General features: G+C 33.1%; 1 protein-coding gene across 1 annotated transcript in view; it reads left to right on the plus strand.

Moving 5' to 3' along the window:
- Positions 1-10,624: 10,624 nt before the first annotated feature.
- Positions 10,625-14,376, plus strand: part of LOC103089718 (uncharacterized protein C12orf40) — a gene marked incomplete at its 5' end in the record, with an annotated part of 28,987 nt that continues 25,235 nt past the window's right edge. Inside the window, 3 exon segments of the mRNA XM_082931316.1 lie at positions 10,625-11,133; positions 11,405-11,474; positions 12,896-12,956. Of these exon segments, the coding sequence (XP_082787442.1) occupies positions 10,625-11,133; positions 11,405-11,474; positions 12,896-12,956 (640 nt within the window).

Genomic DNA, 14,376 nt, shown 5'->3' on the forward strand with positions numbered 1-14,376 from the left:
GTATTATTTTCCATTATGGTTTATCACAGGATATTGAATATAGTTCCCTGTTCTGTACAGTAGGACCTTGTTGTTTATCCATCCTATATATAATAGTTTACATCTACTAATCCCAAACTCCCAATCCTTCCCGCCCCCCCAGCAGCCCCTTGGCAACCACAAGTCTGTTCTCTATGTCTGTGAGTCTGTTTCTGTTTCATAGATATGTTCATTTGTGTCATATTTTAGATTCCACATATAAGTGATATCATATAGTATGTCTCTGTCTTTCTGACTTACTTCACTTAGTGTGATAATCTCTAGGTCCATCCATGTTGTTGCAAGTGGCATTATTTTATTCTTTTTTATGGCTGACTGATATTCCATTACATATATATCTTAATCCATTCATCCATCAGTGGACATTTAGGTTGTTTCCATGTCTTGGCTGTTGTAAATAGTGCTGCTATGGATATAGGGGTGCAGGTATCTTTTTGAATTATATTTTTTTCTGGGTATGTGCCAGGAAGTGGGATTGCTAGATCATATGGCAACTCTATTTTTAGGTTTTTTGAGGAAACTCCATACTGTTTTCCAGAGTGGCTGTACCAAATTACATTCCTACCAATAGTGTAGGAGGGTTCCCTTTTCTCCACAACCTCTCCAGCATTTATTTGTAGCCTTTTTAATGATGCCATTCTGAATGGTGTGAGGTTATTTCATTGTGGTTTTGATTTGCATTTCACTAAGAATTAGCAATGTTGAGCATATTTTCGTGTGCCTATTGGCCATATGTATGTCTTCTTTGGAGAATTGTCTAGTTAGGTCTTCTGCCCATTTTTTGATTGGGTTATTTTGTTGTTGTTGTTACTGAATTGTAGGAGCTGCTTGTGTATTTTGGAAATTAAGCCCTTGTCAGTTGTATCATTTGCAAATATTTTCTCCTAATCCATAGTTTGTCTTTTCATTTTGCTTATGGTTTCCTTTGCTGTGCAAAAGCTTACAAGTTTGATTAGGTCCTATTTGTTTATTTTTGCTTTTATTTTTATTGCCTTGGGAGACTGACCTAAGAAAACGCTGGTACAATTTATGTCAGAGACAGTTTTAACTATGTTCTCTACTAGGAGTTTTATGGTGTCTTGTCTTATATTTAAGTCTTTAAGCCATTTTGAGTTTATTTTTGTGTATGGTGTGAGGGTGTGTTCTAACTTCATTTATTTACATGTGGCTGTCCAAATTTCCCAATACCACTTGTTGAAGAGACTGTCTTTTATTGTGTATTCTTGCCTCCTTTGTCAAAGATTAATTGTCCATAAGCGTGTGGGTTTATTTCTGGGCTCTCTATTCTGTTCCATTGATCTGTATGTCTGTTTTTGTGCCAATACCACACTGTTTTGATTACTGTAGCTTTGTAGTATTGTCTGAAGTCTGGGAGGGTCATGTCTCCTGCTCTCTTCTTTTTCCTCAGGATTGTTTTGGCAATTCTGGGTCTCCCATGGTTCCATATAAATTTTAGGATTATTCTAGTTCTGTGATAAATGTCATGGGTAATTTGATAGAGATCACCTTAAATCTGTAGATTGCTTTGAGTAGTGTGGCCATTTTAACAGTATTAATTCTTCCATTCCAAGAACATGGGATATCTTTCCATTTCTTTGCATTATTTTTAAGATTTCCTTTATTAATGTTTTGTAGTTCTCAACATATGTCTTTCACCTCCTTGGTGAGGTTGATTCCTAAGTTTTGTGTTTTTTTATGTGATTTTAAAAGGTATTGATTTTTTTACATTCCCTTTCTGATATTCCATTGTTAGTATAAAGAAATTCAACTGATTTCTGTATGTTAATCTTGTATCCTGCTACCTTGCTGAATTTATTTATCAATTCTAGTAGGTTTTGTATGTAGTCTTTAGGGTTTTCTATATATAATATCATGTCATCTGCATATAATGACAATTTTACCTCTTCCCTACCAATGTGAATACCTTTTATTTCTTTTTCTTTTCTGATTGCTGTGGCTAGGACTTCCAATACTATGTTGAGAAGTGATGAGCATGGACATCCTTGTCTTGTTCCACATTTTAGTGGGAAGGCTTTCAGCTTTTCACCATTGAGTATTATATTGGCTGTGGGTTTGTCATAAAAAGCTTTTATTATGTTGAGATATGTTCCCTCTATACCCACTTTCACAAGGGTTTTTATCATTAATGGATGTTGAATTTTATCAGATGCTTTTTCTGAATCTATTGAGATGATCATGTGGTTTTTATCTTTTCTTTGGTTGATGTGGTATATCACATTGATTAATTTGCATATGTTGAACCATCCTTGTGACCCTGGGACGAATCCAACTAGGTCATGGTGTATGATCTTTTTTATGTGTTGTTTGATTTGGTTTGCTAATATTTTGTTGAAAATTTTTGCATCTATAGTCATCAAAGATATTGGCCTATAATTTTCTTTTTACTAAAAAACCAATGGATCAACGATGAAATCAAGGAAGAAGTTTAAAAATGCCTTGAGGCAAATGACAAAATCAGTATAACCAAGAGTTGCTTCTTTGAAAGGGTAAACAAAATTGACAAACCTCTGGCCAGGCTCACAAAGAAAAGAGAGAAGACTCAAATAACCAAAATAAGAAATGAAAGGAGAAATCATAACTGATACCACAGAAATCCAAAAATCCATAAGAGATTACTATGAACAATTATATGCCAACAAATTTGACAACCTAGAAGAAATGGACAACTTTCTAGAAACATACAGCTTGTCAAGACTGAGTCAAGAAGAAAAAGATAACTTGAACAGACCAATCACTAGAAATGAAATAGAATCTGTAATTAAAAAAACAAAAACAAGAAACAACTCCCTACAAACATAAGTCCAGGACCAGATGGCTTCACAGGTGAATTCTACCAAACATACAAAGAAGAACTTGTACTGATCCTTCTCAAACTCTTCCAAAAGATTGAAGAGGAAGGAACACTCCCAAAGACATTCTGTGAAGCCATCACCATCACTCTGATACCAAAACCAGACAGAGACACTACCAGAAAAGAAAATTACAGGCCAATATCTTTGCAATTATTCTGTTAATATTATTTTTGGATTATTCATTGCTAGTATATAGTTATACAATTTTGTATATTGAAATTATATCCTTTGACCTTGCTGTATTATTAGTTCTACTAGTAGTTTTATGAGTTCTTTAGGATTTTCACCATATTGGATTATGCTGTCTATAAATATAGATACTTTTACCTTTCCCCTTTCAATCTGAATGCCTTTTGCTTCTTTTTGTTGCCTGACTGCAGTGACTTGAACTTTTAATACAGTGCTGAATAGCAGTGGCAAGAGTGAGCATGTTTACATTGTTCCGAGTCTTAGGGAAAAGCATTTAGCCTTTCACTATTAAGAATGATATTAGCTTTAGGTTTTTTGTAGGTGCCCTTTGTCAGGTTGCCCTCTATTCCTAGTTTATTGAAAGTTTTTATCATGGATTTTTGCCAAATGCTCATTCTGTGTCCCTTGAGATTATCATGTAGTTTTTTTTCTTTATTCTATTAATATATATATTACCTTATTTTCAAATGTTAAACCACCTTGCCTTCCTGCGATAAAGGCTGCTTAATTATGTTACAGAACCCATTTCATAAAATTCTGGATTTATTTTGCTAATTTTTTTTATGATTTTTACATCTATATTCATGAGAAATATTGGTCTGAATTTTTCTTTTCTTGTGATGTCTTTGTCTGGCTTTGGTAACAGAGTAATACTTCTGGCTTCATAGAACAAGTTGGAAAGCATTTCCTCCTCTATTTAATGGAAGAATTTGTGGAGGACTGGTTATTTCTTCTTTAAGTATTTTTGCACTTGGCCTTTTCTTAATGGGAAGACTTTTAACTAATAATTCTTTTTATTTTTAGTTGTTATAGGTCTAATCAGATTTTAAAATTTCTTCTTGAGTACTTTGTGTTAATGTGTGTTTTTATAGGAATTCATCCATTTCATCTAAGTTGTATAATTTGTTTGCATAAAGTTGTTCATAGTATTCCCTTGAAGTCCTTTTAACTTCTATAAGGTAAGTGTTGATATCCTTGTTTAACCTGTTTAATTCCAGATCTGTGTCTTTTCTACTTTTTTTCTTGATCAGTATAACTAAAGATTTGCTAATTTTATTTGCTAAGTTTTGAGTTTCATCAATTTTCTCTATTTTTTTTTCTATTCCATTTCTGCCCTAATGTTTATCATTTTCTTTTTCTACTTACTTTGGATTTAATTTGGCCTCCTTTTTTTTGTAGTTTCTTAAGGTGAAGCTTAACTTATTGATTTGATATTTTTCTTCTCTTCTAATATAGACATTTAAATCTGTAAAGCAGTGCTTAGAGATCAACCAATGATTAGTTGGAGGTTGTGTTTAAACACCTTGAGCTAATAAGACTTCCTCCTGGGCATAAGACCTTACATTCAGCCAGGTATGAGTGGATACCTCACATTCAGCCAGGATGAGTGTTATTTTTCAAAGACATTTTGAAAAATGTCTTTGAGTGGCATTGTTTCCAACTAGAAGTTTGCTGTCCTTCTTATCTTAATAGCTGTGTATATATAATATATAATTTTTTGTTTTTAAGATTCTTTTATCGTAGATTCTCTACCATAGATTTTTTACGGTGGATTTCTCTCCATTAGGATTAGGATGTTTGTTTTCTATTTCTTGTGTTTGGACTGTGTTGAGCGTCTTGGATCTGTGGACTTCTTATTGCTTTTACAAAATTTGGAAAAAATTCAGTCATTAATTTTTCAAATATTTTTTACATATATTTTCTGATTGCTCTCTCCTGTGTGTGCTCACAGCCTTATACATGTTTGCAGCTTTCCAGACCACCAGTGATGGCTGAGAGTTTATGAAAGTTGTATTTGTTTTCTAGATCTCTCCATGAAATTTCTGGATCGTTTTTTGCTTTCTCCAAGTATTATAGCCTTAGGCAGCTGCAATGTTAGCCTATCCTGATGGTCTGCCACCAAGATAATGATTGATTTTGACAAATTCCCTGGGCATGGGGCTCCCCCATACCCACCTCCAAACTGCCTAGCCTTGGTAGTGCTACCAGCCATGGAGCTGGGGATGGAGGGAAGCAGCCCAAGGCTAAAACTCCACAGACTCCCACTTTTCCTACTAAGGTTTAGTAGTTTTACCTCCTTCTCAGTTTATTGTATACCTTTGGTCACTCCCCAGATTCTGAAATAGTTTTTTTGCAAATGTTATTTGGTTCTGTTGTTGCTTAGAGTGGGGAAGAATTTGCCAGGTTTCTCTATCAATTCCAGAGGTCCTGCTCCTCATCGATTAATTTTTTAAATGTTAAATCAGTCTTGTGTTCCTGAAATAAACCCCACTTGGTCACAGCATGCTATCCTGGTTATGCATGCTTGGATTTGATTTGCTAAAATTTTGTTAGGAATTTTTGAAAGATATTGATTTCTAGGTTTCTTTTTATTTTAATATCTTGGTCTGATTTTGATATCAGCCTAATGCCAATGTCATAGAATGAGTTGGGAAGTAACCCCTCCTATGTAATTTTCTGAAAGTTTGTGTAGCTTTTGTATAATTTACTCCTTAAATGTCTGAGGAGTTCTTTTTGTGGGAATGTTTATTTTTTACTATAAATTTCATTTCTTACTAGATACAGGCTAGTCAGATTATTTTTAGTGAGATTTGATAATTTGTTTTGAATAAAAAAAGCGTTCATTTAATCTGTTGTAGAATTTATTGACTTCAAGTTATTCATAATATCCCCTTACAATGCATTTAACATTTTTAACATCTGTAGTGATGTCTTTTCTCTCATTGATAAAATCTTCTCCCTTTTTTCTCCTGATTATTCTGATTAGGGACTTACCAATTTTGCTTATCTTCTAAACGAATTAACTTTCAATTTCACATATTTCTTATTTTTCTAGTATTCATTTCATTGAATTCTGCTTTTATTTCCATTTGTCTATTTAATTTGGACTTAATTTGCTCTTTTTTTTCTGGTTTCTTAAGGTGAAAGCTGAGGTCGATTTGAGACCATTTTTTCTTTTGTGTGTGTGTGTGTGTGTGTGTGTGTGTGTGTGTGTGTGTGTGTGTTTAGTGCTATCAATTTTCCATTAACCACTGCTTTTGCTGTATCCTGCAAGTTTGATATGTTTTGTTTTAATTTTCATTCAGTTAAAAAAGTTATAATTTTCCTTTTGATTTCATTTACAATCCATTAATTATTTAGAAGCTTGTTGTTTGGTTCCTAGAAACCTCAAGGCTTTTCTGTTATCTTTCTAAATTAATTATATTGTGGACAAGGAAGATGCTTTATGTGATTTGAATCCTTTAAAATTTATTGAGATGTATTACTGTTAAGAATATCGTTTACATTTAATGTGACAATTGATATGGTTGGGTTTGAGTCTGTTCTCTTGCTATTTGTTTTTTATTTGTCCCATATAATTTTGTTCCCCTTCCCTCTTTTTCTGCCTTTCGAGTATTTTCTATGACTTAATTTATCCCTTTTGTTGGCTTATTAGATATAACTCTGTTTTTTGTTTTTCAGTGATTGCTTTAGATTTTATAGTATATATTTAATTTATCATGGACTGTCTTCAAGTTATATTATGCCAATTCAGTATAATATGAGACTTATAATGGTATGCTTCTATTTCTTTCCTTTAGCCTTTGTGTTGTTGTATTCATACATTTTACTTATATATATGTTATAAATCCATTATTGTTCTTTTTGTTTTAGAGAGAGTTAAAAAATAAGAAAACAATTTTTTATATTCAGTTCAAACATCATTTTTGGTGGTCTTCATTATTTTGTGCAGATCTAGATTTACATCTGGTGACATTTTCCTTCTGTTTAAAAGACTTTCTTTAACATTTTATATAGTGTGGGTCTGCTGGTGATTAATTCATCTCTTGTATATTTTTAAGTCTTTATTGTTCTCTTCTTTTTGAAAAATGTCTTTGAGTACCATTGTTTCCAACTAGAAGTTTGCTGTCATTCTTATCTTAATATCTGTGTATATATAATGTACAATTTTCTCTGTTTTTAAGATTTTCATCATGGATTCTCTACCACAGATTTTCTACTGTGGATTTCTCTCCATTAGGATTAGGATGTTTGTTTCCTATTTCTTGTGTTTGGGCTGTGTTGAGCTTCTTGGATCTGTGGACTTATTGTTTTTACAAAATTTGGAAAAAATTCAGTAATTAATTTTTCAAATATTTTTTCTGATTCCTCTCCTCTCTTCTTTGGGATCCCAAATAATATGTAAAGTAGTCCAACTGAAGTTTTGTAACAGTTTGCTGATGCTCTGTTCATTTTCCATTTTTTTCCTCTCCTTTCATTTTATATATATTGTTAGATCTTCAAATTCACTAATTGTATCTTCTTTGGTATCTAATACTGGTAAATTTATTCAGTGTATTTTTCATCTCTAGAAGTTTGATTTAACTCTTTATTTTCCTTGTATCTATTCAATATGCTCAATCTTTCCTTTAGCTTCTTGAATATAGGGAACATAGTTAGGATAACTCTTTTAATGTCTTTGTCTATAAATTATATCATTTTGTGTCATAGGCTATTTCTAATAACTGATTTTCCTCCTCATTACAGATTGTAACTTTCTGCTTCTTTGCATTCTTGTGAATTTTGTTTAGATTCTATACATTGTGAATTATCTTTTTGGTTTCTGGAAATCTTGTAATCCTATAGATCATCTTAAGCTTAGTTCTGGGATACAGTTTAGTTACTTGGGAGTAGTATGATTTTATTGAGGGTTGCTTTGAACTTTGTTAAGCAGGACCAGATACACCTTCAGTCTGTGGTTAATTTGCCCTCTGCTGAGGCTATACTCTTCCGAGTCCTCTCCAATTTCCTTTGAATTACAAGGTTTTCCGCTCTGGTTGATGAGAACACAAAATTTTCCCATCCTTGTGTGAGTTCCTGGAATTGTTCCATCTTCTCATGTTGGGTGGTTCTTTTCCCAGACATGACTAATTGCTTCATATGTATGTGCTGGTCAGTACTTGGTTAAAGATTTGAGAACTCTCTCTAGATCTCTGGAGCTTCCTCTTTTTGAAACACACTCCTTCATGGTACTCTGCCCTGTGAACTCTGTTTTCTATAGTCTCCCTGAACTCCCAGCCCTATTTCCTCAAGAAGGGTAATCTGTGGGCTCTGACTAGGTTTCCCCTCCAAGTATTCAAGTATTCTGTGGCTTGGATACACTCTCAAGGTAGTTAGCTAGGAGCAGTTATAGGGTTCATTTGATTTGTTTTCTCTGTCTCAGGGATCATTATCCTGTTCTACCTAATGGCCCATGTCTGAAAATCATTGTCTCATGTATTTTTTCTAGTTTTTTAATTTGGTCAGTTGGGAGGATAAATCTGGCCCTTTTTGCTTTATTTGGGTAGTCAGAAGACCTGAAATTCATATGCACCCAGCAATCAGACTGATATTTTCCAAGGCAGAAAGCAGTCGATTTTACTTTTGTACTTGGAACCTTTCAATGTTTCTTATTGCTCTTTTCAGAAATAAAGCTCTGCATGATTTTTGGCCCTTTTGTACCTTTTAAGCCTTAAGTCATAAGTTTTCTTTTACTGATTCTAATCTAGCTTTATTCCTCCTCTTTTCATTTCCCAAACATGCTGCAGACCTTGCATTTGTTATTATTCCATTCCCCAGGGTGTGCTTACTCCTTTCTTCACATGTCTAATCATTCTGTACTTTTAGCTTATTTATCACTTCCTTATTAGGGACTTTCCTGATCAAACTATCTGAAACATGACCTCCAACATGTTATTCCATCACGTGATTTTGTAGCACTTGTAAAGGCACTATAATTATCTTTATTTGTTTAATTCTTTATTTCTTTTATTCATTGTACTTATTAATGGCTAATTATCTTATTTGTTTAATATATTTGTTCACTAGAATATAAGCTGTATTGTCTCCTTACCACATAGTAGGCATACATTAAATTTCTGTTGAATACTCTTTATTTAGATAATAGATTTATCCCTATTTTGGTATATAATTTTCATGAATTTTATATTTATCTATAGGAAAAATTAAATTGTTAAAGAAACTGGATGGATTTATCTTAATAAGACTTTAAAATTTTTAGCATCATTTCTCTCATTTGTAGAAGTAACAATTCTTCCCAACATTTGGTCCCCAACTCAAATGCCACCTGCCTGATTTTTCTCAATCAAAAGAATTTCTATGTACTATAGTGACAATTTACTGTAGGATAGCACTTTTCACTTTCTAATTTTTTCTTGCCTCTTCTAGACTATTTCTTGTGATCAGTGACTGTGCACTCTACACTTTTGTATTGCCCACATCTTTTGAGTTAGTGATTATCCTGAGTCTGAATGCTTAAGATACCCTTTTAAAATGATGATTTATATTTTGTAGTATGCTTTCTAACTTACTAAGTGCTTTTAAATTTATTTTCTCATTTAGAGTAATAGAAATTTCTCTGGTGTTAATGGTGTATATTATTGCATACTATAGGTTATGCCTTTTGGTAATAACAGAGTAGCATTTTTCTGCCCAAAATACCAATAAGACCCATATTGAGAAATAATGTAGGATCATGATCTGTGTGCATTCATGGACAAAACATCTCTCTCTCCTTAATACCAAACTGAAATATTTTACCAAACTGAAATATTTTATCTCTCTGTCCCCAACACATGGCGCACTGCCTAGAACAGAGTAGGTGTACTTGCTCATTAAATATTTAATAAATTAATTATAAATAAAATTGGAGCTCAGAGTTTCAGCAGCCTATGTTTTTTCTAAATTTCTTTGGTACCTCCAATCTCTGGAACAAAACCAACCCCAAGTAAATTTATAGATAGTCAAAGGCAACAAAATTCATAATACCTTGATTTCTAATTACTTTCCGTGATAACTTTGATTCTTTAATACAAGTTGGACATAACTTAGAATTATGATTTATAATAATTTATAATAATTATGCATTAGAAGGGAATTTGCAAGCTATCTTGTCTAACATTTTCATCTAATCCATCTTATCTCTTGGCTTTATTACTTATGTATGCATTTGTAGTTATATTGCTCTTCCTTGGGAACTTCAGAGAGTTTTTTAGGTTGAGCTCCTTGTTAGGTTGAGAAATATCTGATTTAATGTTCTCATAACAATTTTATTTGACATTTTAACACTAAGGATAATTATTTTCTCTGAACAGTCTTCAAAGTGTCTTTCTCTGGTTAAATGGAGTGGCATTTATGTACAGTGTTTGCCTAGGTAATTCTCTAGACGTTATTATGGAAGACACTATAGATTGGTTATATTTTGTTTTGTTAATAAAACAGTAAATTGAACCACATACTAGTTTTTCATGTTGCAGTACTAAACTAAGTGTAGATTATTTTTATACTCACTAAGATATTAGAAGAGGATATTAGACACATTTCCACCCAAAGCAGTATTATTTATTTAAACTTTAAAAATGTAAACATGGTCTACTTAAATGTTAGCAGCTACTCAATATGTTCTGTAAGATTTAACTTCACGTGTTTCTAAATGAGAATGCTCTATGCTTTTCTTGCTAAATATGATTTTATTTATCCTAAAGTCCAGAAAATAGAAATTTCCTTACTAGGAGACCTGCTATAGTTGTAGGTGAATATTGTGGAAGCATGGATGAAAGAAGACAGTCAGATTTCATTACTGAAAAAAATTAATTACAACATATTTGGGGAGAAAATAGAAAAAAGTTTTCTAATGAAGATATGAACCATCCAACCCCAAGCCTTCTATCAGATAACTGTGACTCTTTTATTAGTGAAAATATGATCAACTTATTAAACATAGATCAACAGAAGATAAAGAAAACCTTTGACAAGTGTGGTTATGACAGTGCAGTCATTAGTTCTGATAAAAAACATTTCACTGATAGATGCATTAGAGGTATTTTTACAGATCCAGAGTTGACTTCTAGTAATTCTACTTTTAATAAATCAAGTTTTCCAGAAAAGTGTCGACCAAACAAGAATTGTCAGAAAGAGTACAACAATAATGAAAGAAATGATTTTAGTACATCTTTTGAGAAGGATTGTTACCCAGCCAGCTCTGATAAAAAAGGTTGGTGTTATATATGGAAAGTGTAATAATCTATTGGGGCTTTTTGTTTGTTTGTTTTCAGTTTTAATGAATATCCGTGTGTGTGTGTGTGTGTGTGTGTGTGTGTGTGTGTTTGGAGGAACATGAAAATAAAAATAGAATGACATTCTATTATATGACATTGTGGACCAGTGGCATCCCTCTATATGAGTCATGCTAATAAGCTTCAAATTAAAAAATAGAAATCGTCTATGCTAAAGTTTTATTTCAATGCATACTTTTATTTTTAAAGGCAAATTTGAAAGTGATTACCAAGAGAAGACATCCCAGGAAAAAACCCAGAAATATTCAGTGAACCATATGTAAGTTTTTAGGTAAATTTGGGAAATGCAAATTAGGATCTAATATAATGCATGTTTAAGGATTAAACTGATACAAAGTGAGGTAGGCATAATGCTGTCTGAGGGTGGGCAGATTGGCCTCAAAAATCAATTGTCGGACCTTGGTAATATCACCCTAGTTGAGAGCTTGGTCCTCATATTCACCAATGCAAAAATATCTTCTTATCTGAATCATAGTGTTAATTAGATTTGAGAAAACTGACTTATGTGTTCAGGAAATTTATTTACCCACCAGAATGTCAATTTATTAATTTACAATAAGAAATAGAAAGGTGACATATATAGGAATGCTTACTGGCATAATTTTCTTACTGAATATTTTCTGCCTTTTGGCAGCTTGCCATGGGAAGGTTGCTTGGTTAATATAGAATCAGAACAAGGGAGTAATAGAATTCAAATATTAATGGCATAAACAAGCATTTCAACAATGTATGGGACTGACATTATAGGAAATTAAAGAAAACTTGTCGTTTCAGAATATGCCTAACTTTCTCAGTAATAATTATGATTTAATCAAATCTTCATAATTGAAAATCATGAATTAGAATAGATTTTTATTTTGGAAGTACTTTCTTATGGAAATATGTAAAATATCTATAATACAAAGAATTATTTGATGCCATTTTTATGACATTGGCACAACAAATTAATTAAAAAATAGATTCACCACTTATTTAATAGAATCGACAACTTAGGTTCTTTGTTGTCAAACCTCCAAATATTTAGAAACTTATGAATGAAAAACAGGATGTTAAAACTTGAATTTTAAAACATATTTTATGAAAGTGATTTAGAACATGGCTTCCAAACCTGTGTGAAGATCTTCATCACTTGAGGGGATTTTTTCCCTAATAAATTTATTTATTTATTTATTTATTTTTGGCTGCATTGGGTCTTCATTGCTGCACGTGGGCTTTCTCTAGTTGCGGTGAGCAGGGACTTCTCTTCATTGCAGTGTGCAGACTTCTCATTGTGGTGGCTTCTCTTGTTGCAGAGCATGGGCTCTAGGCATGAGGGCTTCAGTAGTTGTGGCTTGTGGGCTCTAAAGCACAAGCTTAGTAGTTGTGGTGCATGGGCTTAGCTGCTCGGTGGCATGTGGATCTTCCCAGACCAGGGATCGAACCCATGTCCCCTGCATTGGCAGGTGGATTCTTAACCACTGCACCACCAGGGAAGCCCAAGGGGTGATTTTAGAATACAAAATACCGTTTGACCTACACAAAATAAATAGGCTCCTTAAGATAGAGCTTATGAATCCTTATCTTTTAAAAGACTTCTCTTATAATTCTGATCTTTAACCAACTTTGGGAATCATAATTTAGAACAATAATTTTCAGAGGGAATAAAACACACTCTAATACTGTCTTATTTAAAACCCTTAGGGGTAATATCCCTTTGGAAGAATTGTGTTCTAAGCAATCATGGGACTTCGGAATTGGTGAGGTAAAGTACATCTTACATTATCTTTCCAATTAAGTAAGTTGTATTATCATGTCTTATTTTAGTATTTGAAATTTACTTTGATTTAAGGTTAGCTCTTTCTGAAAATTTTCTTTTTAGGGTAACTTTTTTTTAATATATTTTTTTACTCTGGAAAATTATAGCTTAGATTGAGAAATAAAATTAACAACATTTCAGAAACTGTAATGTGCCTTATTTTAGTCAAACCAATATAGATGCATTTAAAGTTCTTTCTCTAAGTCCTATAAAATTTACTCCAAGATGAAATTTCTTTAGGTTTAATTGTGTTATAGGCGAAAATAGTTATATATTTAAGAATACTAAAACATATATAAACACTGGTTACCTAAGTTATAATTCCTGCTCATAATAAGGGTGTATGATTCAGTCATTCAAAAAACAATACACATTCTTTTCAAGAGCGCATGGGACATTCTCTAGGATAGGTCACATACTAGGACACGAAACAATAAACAGTTAAGGAATAAGCACAAAGATGTAAAATATAACAAAAAACCCACAAAATGTAAGAGAAGGGAGTAAAAAATGTAGATATTTTAAAATGTGTTTGAAATTAAATGACTATCAGTTTAAAACAAGTACAGTAAGTCCCCTACATACAAACCTTGAAGTTGAGAACTTTCAAAGATGCAGATGTGCATTCACATGTCCAATCACATAAATTAATTCATGTGTCTGGCATACATTGTTACATGTATGCGTCTTCTAAAAGTGGTTGTGCTTTTGTGTACTTTACAGTACAGTATAGAGTACAGTAGTACAGTGTCTTTATTTCAAGCCCAGGCTGTCTGGAAGCAAGCATAAAAACAGTGGTGATGTAGCTGGTACTGCTAAGAAGCACCAATTGATAACAATAAAATTGAAAGCCCAGAGAAAGGATGAAGAGAGACAAGAGGAAGAAGAAGTAACTGAAGAACCGAAGAGATTCATGACACAGAAAATGGCAAGGGGATTTTCTTTATTTGAGGAGGCACTGTTAGTTTTTGAGGCACAGGACCCGAACTCAGCACATGAAAGTTGCAGCAGCCGTTCAGAATGCAATCCAGTGCTACTGTGTCATCTATGATGAGAAAAAAAGAGCTACTACCCCCCAGACATCACTGGACCTTTTGTTCAAGAGGGTAGATAGAATTGAATCCAGCAAAGAACCAGAACTTTTGTCATCAATGTCAGGCGTGTGTAAAATTTCAGCTTGCCCTCCATCTCTCATTGCTGATGATCCTTCAGCTCTACCATCTCCCACCTCCTCTCCCTCCTCCAGTCAGTAACTCTTCTTGCTTGTTCACTCAATGCCAGCCCCTGTATGCCAGCTGTTGTACTGTACTACTGTACTTTTCAAGGTACTGTACTGTAAGATTAAAAATATTTTCTTTACTTTTGT

Source organism: Lipotes vexillifer, unplaced genomic scaffold (genome assembly GCF_000442215.2).
Source record: "Lipotes vexillifer unplaced genomic scaffold, Lipotes_vexillifer_v1.1 scaffold1930, whole genome shotgun sequence".
In the NCBI taxonomy this organism is placed as follows: domain Eukaryota; kingdom Metazoa; phylum Chordata; class Mammalia; order Artiodactyla; family Lipotidae; genus Lipotes; species Lipotes vexillifer.